Below are 10,291 nucleotides of genomic sequence, written 5' to 3'. Positions count from 1 at the left end.
AGACATTGTGTGACTCATCATTGCAGAAAGGCATGAATTAACTCCACAACAAATACATCAAATAATTATTGGGAAAGTTCCTATTGTAGTATTTCTTACAAACGATGCGTGAGATCTGTTTCAAGTCTGTCACTGTGCTGTTTATCTGACGCAGGATGTCTGTGCACAGCCTACAACACAGTTTCCATATCCATGAAAGAGAGAAAGAGAAAGTAAAGGCCGATTGGAAGAGGCTCTTTCTTTATCCTTGTGCTGCAGACGGTCTGTTTAGCTGTTTTCTCCCTAATGAAGCGTTCATTTTTTCCACTTACAAAGTCCACCATGTTAATAGAAAATGCGCCATGGCATGATCGACGCAACTGACTCTTAAAGGGAATGGGAGATGATATTCTGATTGGTTTATTCCCAAAACACACCTATAACTAGGCCCACATAGAATTTGAGCGTGCAGAATTCTGCAGATTTTCGCACATTTTTAGCCCATTATTGATTCTGTTTATTTATTTGTGTAAATGTGTGTTAATTTATGTATTAATTTTTTAAATTCATTTCAGTAATATTATTGACTAATATGAAAATGTTCATATAATTTTTTTACAATACAGTTTGTACAATACTAATAATATTTTCTGTCTTTTAGTAGAGATATTATATGAGAGGCTTGCTTTGTTTACCAAATAAAGTGGACCTAATTGGATTTACATCGTAAACATTAAATACAAGTTTTAAAATTACATTTTAGTTCATATATTAGGGTTTTAGTTATGATACTTCCAAAATAGTTCTGCACAAATCCGCAGATTTTTAACAAAATTCTGCACAGAAATAGTAAAAAATGTTTGCCGATTCCATCTGGCCCTACCCATAACTCATTAAGAGAATAAGCTCAACCCTGTTAGACCATGCGCTGCGGCGCAGAGCAAATTTTTCCATTTTTAAAATAGCAAAAGTGGATTCGGACAAACCCTTAATGCTTTAGACTTTGCGCCTAGATTGTTAAAATAGAGCCCCCATTCTTGTCTTACGCCAATTTTAAAACCTTTTTTGATACACTTAAAATGTTGACTACTATAGTCTGTCTTTGGTTATGTGTATAGTCAGCCATTTATAGTACACATAGAGCTTATTTACCTCTCCAGTATGTTAGTATAGATTTACAATAACTCTGACGTTTAGTCTTGAGTTCATATTTATAAATTATTTATTTATTAGAAAAACACAAGATTTAACTACGTTTTATGTTGTGCAAATTGACAATAAAGCTCAAAATGACTTGATTTACATACCGACAGCACCTATTGGAAGAAGTTTCACAGCATGTCTTCTTATTGCCATGATACTGCATCATCTCCTTTTCAATATGAGAGAAAGATATCCGCCAGCTCTCTGAAAAAGAGCCACTCAAATATATCAGTTATCTATGCTCTGGAAAATGAGGCATGATTGCCATGCCTGAATTTGTACAATCCTAGTATACCTTTAGCATCATCGCTGAGGTTTCTTCCTTTCGGTCTTTTTGGGACGAAATACACAGCCTTACTTACAAACTGGCGGCGACATTTCTTTCCAAGCCATTGGTCTACATTGGGACCTGCCCGCGCCGCTTGTGGCCAGCCTTGTGGCACCTCAAGAGTGGGCACAATATCCACAGACATCACTTCATCTGCTTTCTTTTTAGATGTATATTCGAGGGTCACCGCTGGCGAGTTGACCAGTTTTCTGCATATCGTCCAACCTTTACCTGTGAACGAACGGCAGAATTATAGTCTCAGATTTAAATGCTTATTGTGTTAGCTATGAATTAGGTTTAAATGATGATGCATTGACCTGCTCAAAGTGGCACATGTGTATAATGTTACAGAAGATTATTTCTTGTGTTTAAATTATGGTCACAAAATAGTCAATTAACTGATAATTTGCTCCTAATTCGAAATTAAAAGTTTTTTTTAAGGCAGTAGTTGAGAGTAGTTAGACATGTAGAATAAGATCATGCAGAATATATACTTTATAAGTAATAACAAACAGTCAATATCTTAATAATAGGCAGGTAATAATCTACTAGTTAATGGTCAGATTATTTCCTTAAACTAAAGTGTTATCCCAAAGTACTATTTTATTCTATATATTTATTAAATGGTTTTTAATTTTTTTTATACATCACTCAAAATAACTTACAATCCACAAAATATATATTTACATATATATGTATATATATATATACACACAAACACACACACACACACACACACACAAAACCATATATATTTATTCATTTTTCATTCAGCTTAGTCTCTATTTCAGAGGTCTCCACAGCGGAATGAACCGCCAACTATTTCAGCATATGTTTTACACACTGGATGCCCTTCCAGCCACAACCCAGTGCTGGGAAAACACCCATATAAACTATATGGCCAATTTTGATTTTACCCAAGTCACCTACAGAGCATGTGGGGGAAACCGGAGCACCTGGAAGAAACCCACAAGAACACAGGGAGAACATGCAAACTCCACACAGAAATGCCAACTGACCCTGCAGGGACTTGAATTAGCAATCTTCTTGCTGTGAGGCAACAGTGTGTGTATATATATATATATATACACACACACACACACACACACACACACACACACACACACACACACACACACAGGGTGGGCCATTTATATGGATACACCTTAATAAACTTATTGGGAATTTCACAAGAGAAACAATGGTGTGCTTGGTTTTAAACGTAACTTTATTCTTTCATGAGTTATTTACAAGCCCCCTCACATATACTAATGTGACACAAACAAGACGTTAATATCACCAACCATTCCCATTTTATTAAAGTCTATCCATAAAAATGGCACACCCTGTATGGTTGAAGTCAGAATTATTAGCACACACACAGTTGAAGTCAGAATTATTAGACCCCCTGTTTATATTTTTCCCCAATGTCTGTTTAACAAAGAGAAAATTTTTTAACACATTTTTAAACATAATAGTGTTAAAAACTCATCTCTAATAACTGATTTATTTTCTTTTTGCCATGATTACAGTAAATAATATTTGATTAGATTTTTTCTAGACATTTCTATACAGCTTAAAGTGACATTTAAATGCTTAACTAGGTTAATTACTGTGGGTTATTTAGGCAGGTTAGGGTAATTAAGCAAGTTATTGATGATTTGTTCTGTAGACTAGTGAGAAAAATAATATAGCTTAAAGAGGCTAAAATATTGACCATAAAATGGTGTTTAAAAATTTTTAAACTGCTTTTATTCTAGCCGAAATAAAATAAATAGAAGAAAAAATATGATCAGACATACTGTGAAAATGTCCTTGCTCTGTTAAACATCATTTGGAAAAAAAAAAAAAAAAAAAGGGGGGGGGGGGGGGTATGGGGCTAATAATTCTGACGTCAACTGTGTTTTGACCATATAAGTGCAGCCTCAGTGAGCAGAAGTTAGTGTTATTATATTATAAATGAACTTCTTAGTAAACAGGTCAATGAAACACACCTTGAAAATGGTTGCTGATGAATTTGCGAACCAAGCGGTGCATTTCTGCTTTGACTTTGGTGGCTGAGATTGTTCGTCCATCTTCCAGAAGAAAGTGCTGGATTTCTTTGCGTGTGGATTTCATGAGCTTCACTGTGTAAAACAGACCTTTATATTCTTCCAGTTCTAAAAAATCAATCCTTGGGACTTTGATTTTCAGCATAATGTCAAACTCATTGGGTTTATGGATCTGTTGGGGAAAAATTAAACTGTAAACAAAGTGCAATTCAGTCATTAATTTGCTCTAAGATGAAGAAGATTGTTGCACCACACATTGTAAAAAATACGTCCTGTCTTAGTTTTTTTATTAAATACATTTTTCTAGTAATCTCAACTTAAATCAGTCAAGCTGACTAAAAACTTGATTCATTAATCTTCTTTCGCCTTAGTTCCTTTATTTATTAGGGGTCACCACTGCGGAATGAACTGCCAACTATTCCAGCATATGATTTACACACTGAATGCACTTTCAGCCACAACTAACTGGGAATCAGCAATACACACTCATTCACACACACTCATACACTACGGCCACTGCAGCTTATTCAATTCCCCTACAGCGCATGTCTTTAGACTGTGGGGGAAACCGGAGCACCTGGAGGAAACCCACGCCAACACGGGGAGAACATACAAACTCCACAAAGAAATGCTAACTGACCCAGCCAGGACTCGAAACAGCAACCTTCCTACTGTGAGACCACAGTACTAACCACTGAGCCACTGTGTCGCCCTGCGTTAAACTTTGTATAGCTAAAACAATTTAGTTAAAACCTGATTAATGTGATAAATGAAGATAAAGTAACATAAAAACGTTTGCTGTTGTAAACATACAGTTGGGTTGTATTTATTTATGAACGTCACGGTGGCGCAGTGTGTAGCATGATCGCCTCACTGCAAGAAGAGTGCTGGTTCAAGACCTAGCTGAGTCAGTTGGCTTTTCTGTGTAGAGTTTGCATGTTCTCCCTTTATTGGTGTGGGTTTCCTCTGCTTTCCCTTATATGTCAGTAGTGTCCAAACTCGGTCCTGGAGGGCTGGTGTCCCGCATATTTCAGTTTCAACTCTAATTAAAGACACCTGAACAAGCTAATCAAGGTCTTACTAAGTATACTTGAAACACCCAGGCAGATGTGTTGAAGTAAGTTGGAGCTAAACCCTGCAGGGCACCGGACCTCCAGGAACGAGATTGGTGACCCCTGTTCTAGGTATACTAGACTTTCAGGCAGGTGTGTTGAAGGAAGTTGGAGCTAAACTATACAGGACACCGGCCCAGGACCAAGTTTGGACACCCCTGCTTAAGGTGAATTGAATAAGCTAAATTGGTTGTAGTGTGTGAACGCATGTGAAACCCCACCAGTCCTACGCCACCCAACACGCTCCGAGCTGGGATCGAACCAGCGACCTTCCGCATGGGAGACGGTTGCTCTACCAAGGAGGCTAAAGACCATGGCCACTAGCTTCTGTCACTAGAGCACTTTTAGAGGTCAGTGGAGTGAGGATTACCTGCTCAGCACTTACAGGCTGGCCTCTATTACACTTACCCCCCTAAACCTCACTCCCATCCAGGTCACAACACCAATGTAACCCCGTCGAATTGGCGACCTTCCGCATGGGAGTTGGTTGCTCTACCAAGGAGGCCCCTAGCGTCTGTAGCTAGAGCACCTTTAGAGGTCAGGGGAGTGAGGTGTACCTGCACAGCACTCACTAGTTGGCCTCCGTTACACTAGTGCAGGGGTCAGCAACCAGTGGCTCTAGAGCCGCATGCGGCTCTCTAGCGCTGCCCTTGTGGCTCCCTGAAGTTTTTTCAAAAATGTTCAAAAAGATGGGGAAGGTTAGTATATATTTTCATTTTAATATGATTTCTATAGGAGGACAAACATTTTTAACGTTTTCAAATGCTGTAAAAGTGTGTAGAATTGATATTTAATTTCAACATTTCTGTCAACAAAGATTTGCGTCATAGCCTGCGACACACGTTTCTATCAGCTGAGCGGGATGCCAGGCAGGTGGCTGTTGTAAACAAACCGGGAGATAATAAAGCACGGAAAACCGTTCACAGATGGCGACTACATGAAGGAGTCATTCATCAACATATTAGAACACCTATTTGCAGACTTCAAAACCAAACCAAGATAATACAAAAAATTAAAGATATACCTCTCTCCGCTAAGACAGTGAAGGAAAGGGCTATTAAAATGGCAGTAACATCACCGATCAGCAAACCAAGGACATTAATTCAGTGCCAGCATACTCAATTGCCTGTGATGTGACCGATATTCAATGCGCTTTTATGCAGGTATGTGAACTCTGATGGGCCGCAAGAAGAAATGATCAAATTAATATCACTGAAAGACCAGAGGCTGTGCTGAAGTGTTTAAATGACAACGAAATAAACACCAACCACCTGATTTCAGTGGCTATTTAATCATGAAGGCTCATTATGTATTTGTAGCCAACTCAGTCATTTTTATATAGGCTAATATAGCTACTGTAGATACATACAGCATGTGTTTCCTTCATTATAAGGCTTATATAAGGCTTTACATTTTTTGCGGCTCCAAACATATTTGTTTTTTTTGGTCCAATATGGCTCTTTCAACATTTTGGGTTGCCGACCCCTGCACTAGTGTGTATGGGTGGTGTTGGGTTGTGGCTGGAAGGGCAGCTGCAATGTAAAACATACTTTCTGAGCAATAGAAAATCACTTGTTACCTCAAAGTGAGTTTTATACTGAGGGAATGGTCACATATGGCTGTTTTCTTTCATATCGAAGCAGTGTCTAATTGAGAATATGTGGTACGAATATTATCACTCAACATAAGTTTAGTTAAAATTGCCCCCTGTTGCAACCGTCCCCGCTCTCCCCTAGTATTCTTTCATGGTCTACCTTCACCATCTCGTAGTAGCTGCCGCTGGTGAGCACCGAGATGTCCCTGAAGAAGGGCTGGTCTTCATTATTCTTCAGGAACTCCAGCAGACTGTCGATCAGATGGTTGACTGTCCTCACGGCTTTCTGCTGGTCCAGTTTGCGCAGGCGCAGATCTCGACCTCTCTGACGGATCAAGCGCTCCAGCTCGACCGAAATGCAGGCGTCGTCTCCAGGAGTTCCAGTAGAAACTGGATGTAATTATTAACTTTATCACAACATACGCAAATACCTTCATCTCTGCAGATTATTTTGAAAAACACTCCTCTTACAATGTGGCCTCATATGGAAACAGATAGAAAAATTCAAAAGTATTTTACATGATTATAAATGGTGTCAAAGAAGCACGACAACCCAAGATTTCAGTGTGAAAAGTAGGAAAGCCAGAAAGATCAACATAGTAAAGATTCTCCATTACTTGTTCTTGTTCGACTTTCCATGATGGAGCTTTGAATAGCCAAATGTCAGATGCAGATCCTCTCAATATGGTCAATCCAGCCTGAAAATGAAAATTAGCATGAATGAAAATGAAATATGTTCCAGTCTTAAACTTTTTTTCTGCTAAAGGTTTACTGATGAATAAAATCGTAGAGAGGAATCAGGATTGTGAAACACCAGAACTTTACAACCTTTTTATGGCTTTTCTAAATTCTAAGAATAAGAAAAGAAAGACAAAAATATCATTTACTAAAAACCAAAATACTCCAGCACAAGCATCTGGAATATTTTGAATAATTAATATTAATATAACATTAATATCTTGCAAAAACAACAATAAAATACATTACTAAATAAAAGGTAAAATATAAGTATATATATATATATATATATATATATATATATATATATATATATATATATATATTATATATGTGTGTGTGTGTGTGTGTGTGTGTGTGTGTGTGTGTGTGTGTGTGTGTGTGTGTGTGTGTGTGTGTAAGTAAAGTAAAGAATTAAAAATAAAATTTACTGTTCAGTTAACTTTGTAGAATATATGATGAAACCAAACTTTATTCATCTACTGTATTTAAAAATATATATAATCTGCTAAAAACTAAGATAGACATACTCCAGTACAGGCAGCGGTGATATAATGATACAAAATCCACAGTAAAATGAATAAAACTTGTTTGGGAGGATTTTTTGACATCTATAATAGCATATAATCAACCAATAAAATAACAATAAAAATTAAATAATTTAAAATAAAGCTTATTGTTTAGCTATAGTTAACTTTGTAGCATAAATGGTGAAACTAAACTTTATCAATAATAATAAAATAATTCTCAAGCATATATTATTGAATGAGAAAGAAAGACGGATCAACAAAAAATAAAGTTAATCTAATAAAGAAATACTCCATGACAGGCATATATATATATATATATATATATATATATATATATATATATATATATATATATATATATATATATATATATATATATATATATATATATATATATATTTTTTTTTTTTTTTTTTTTTTGACCAATAATATTACATTATTATCTTGCATAAACAGTAAAACTTATTTCTTAGCTAGTTAACTTTGGTAAAGTTTGGTTTCACCTCGTATGCTACAATGCAACTATTAAAATAATCCTCAAGCGTTTATGATTGAAAGAAAGAAAGAATTTATCATTTATAATAAGTTATAATCTACTAAAAAGTAAGGTACAAATACTCCAGTACAGGCAGGTGATATTAATGCAAAATCAACAGTAAAACACATTACTAAAACTAAATCTTATTGTTTAGCTATAGATAACTTTATCAATGCAACAATTCAAACAAGCGTATATTATTGAATGAGATTCATGAATGCCGACTTACCGTCTTCCTGTTGTACCGAATATGATCTATAAACACAGAGATTTACACGACACAAGTGTTTAAAGACTCTAAACCCCTCCCAGACACACCAGAGGATCTTTCGCTTTACTGTAAAAGGTTCAGGGTGTGACTGTTCTCCTGTCAGGTAAAAACGAAACTTTAAAGACAGATTTGCCTAAGGCTTTACTGCTGACGAAAACACGTATCTCCATAAATAAAGATTTTATTCGAGTTAATTCAGTGGATTTAAAAGACGTGTCTTCATGCATTACAACATGGCTGTTCCTGGAGATCTGCCTTCCTACAGAATTCAGCTCTAACCTTGATCAAACACACCTAAACCAACTAATTAGGACGGGAACAGCACTTAAAAGTTACAGGAAGGTGTGTTTGATATGGGATGCAACTGAAATCTGCAGGAAGGTCATTCTCTACTCATTTAAAACAGTTAATTTAATAGTAGCCCAACAGGTATGATGGGTCATTTTGGCACGGACCTGCTGTTGGGTTGTTTTAACCCAATCCATTGGGTTGTTAAAGTTGACCCTACAAATTGGGGTAAAAAAAATAACCAACGTATAATAATCAAACCATATAATTAATGTTTAAAAGTTTATACATAAGGCGTCGTGGTGGCGCAGTAGGTAGTGCTGTCACCTCACAGCAAGAAGGTCGCTGGTTTAAGCTAGGTCAGTTGGCGTTTCTGTGTGGAGTTCATGTTCTCCCCGTGTTCACATGGGTTTCCTCTGAGTTCTCCGGTTTCCCCCACAAGTCCAAAGACATGCGGTACAGGTGAATTGCATAGGCTTAATTGTCCATAGTGTATGTGCGTGGGTGAGTGTGTGTGGATGTTTCCCAGAGATGGGTTGCAGCTGGAAGGGCATTCGCTGTGTGAAAAGTGCTGGACAAGTTGGCGGTTCATTCCGCTGTGGTGACCAGAGATTAATAAAGGGACTAAGTTGAAAAGAAAATGAATCAATGAGGTTCTACATCTTTTACACGCACAAGTTCGTTATTCCCAATGGAGGGACGTGCTCGCCTCGGCACCCCAAGTTAAAAACATCTCAACTTTCTCAGAATGTCACAACCCGCGGTTGAAATGTGGAACGAAATGCTGCACCTCGCGCTTCCACGCGCTTCTAGATGTGATCTATAGTTTATTTTAGTTAATGTTATGGTGAATAGCTAAGGACATTTGCTATAAAGCAAACCTTGGCAGCAGACACAGATACAGCAGACATAGAGTAAGCTAATCGACAGGGTTATGCAAACATTTTAGGGAATAAAGCGACGAAACTACTGGGACAACTTGAAATTTTATCTTGAATGAATTGGAAAGTAAATATGAAAACTCCCAGTGCATTGGTGTCTTCTGAAGCCGCTATTGCCGAACAGTCGCACTGGTCAACCGTTGAAATTTACAATTTAACCCAACTAGGTGAGAGAAGCGATTCAACAAACGCTCATTTGAACCCAACATAGCGACCCAATATTTGTAACCCTTCTATTGGGTATAATTATTAACCCAACGTTAAGGCCTAACACGATTCAATATTTTAAAGAGATCGAAAAGACACTTTAATTTCCAATAACAGTCTGACAGCTCTTGAACTTGATTTATTTATTCATTAATTTTCCTTCAGCTTAGTCTCTGATTTATCAGGGGTCGCCACAGCGGAATGAACCGCCAACTATTCCAGCATATGCAGGGTTTGACGATAAGGATTTTTTCTACTGGTCCGATTGGATTGGTTCAGACTTTTACTTGCCCTGCCAAAATTTTCACTGGCCCCACCAAAGAAATAAAAAGGTTAATTGCTATTTATTAGCCACATATATTAAATAATGTGCCACAAAATTATGTCTGGCGGTTCATTCCACAGTGGCGACCCCAAATTAATAAAATGAATGAATGAAAATAATGTCTGTGAATGTAGAATTTAAATATTTGAAAACTGTTAAAATATTTAGCAGTAAAATATAGCAGTA

At 37.0% G+C, this 10,291-nt stretch overlaps 2 protein-coding genes across 4 annotated transcripts in view; one reads left to right on the top strand and one right to left on the bottom strand.

Moving 5' to 3' along the window:
* Window positions 1-8,620, bottom strand: part of LOC100536487 (cyclic GMP-AMP synthase) — a 12,281-nt gene extending 3,661 nt beyond the window's left edge. For all 3 annotated transcript variants that reach the window (XM_087296094.2, XM_087296095.2, XM_087296097.2), the window contains exons 1-6: window positions 8,303-8,620; window positions 6,885-6,965; window positions 6,428-6,657; window positions 3,505-3,733; window positions 1,478-1,741; window positions 1,287-1,386 (exon numbers count right to left, since the gene is read on the bottom strand). In XM_087296094.2, coding sequence (XP_087152220.2) covers window positions 1,287-1,386; window positions 1,478-1,741; window positions 3,505-3,733; window positions 6,428-6,657; window positions 6,885-6,906 — 845 coding nt within the window. In that variant the 5' untranslated portion in view covers window positions 6,907-6,965; window positions 8,303-8,620. The remainder of the gene's footprint in view (window positions 1-1,286; window positions 1,387-1,477; window positions 1,742-3,504; window positions 3,734-6,427; window positions 6,658-6,884; window positions 6,966-8,302) is intronic.
* ppt1 (palmitoyl-protein thioesterase 1 (ceroid-lipofuscinosis, neuronal 1, infantile)) overlaps window positions 1-10,291 on the top strand; it is an 847,627-nt gene that overhangs the window by 773,338 nt on the left and 63,998 nt on the right. The gene's annotated exons all lie outside the window — the stretch shown is intronic.

This window comes from Danio rerio, chromosome 19 (genome assembly GCF_052040795.2).
Source record: "Danio rerio strain M-AB ecotype USA chromosome 19, GRCz13ab, whole genome shotgun sequence".
NCBI classification, from domain to species: domain Eukaryota; kingdom Metazoa; phylum Chordata; class Actinopteri; order Cypriniformes; family Danionidae; genus Danio; species Danio rerio.
This window is presented reverse-complemented; position numbering and strand designations above follow the sequence as displayed.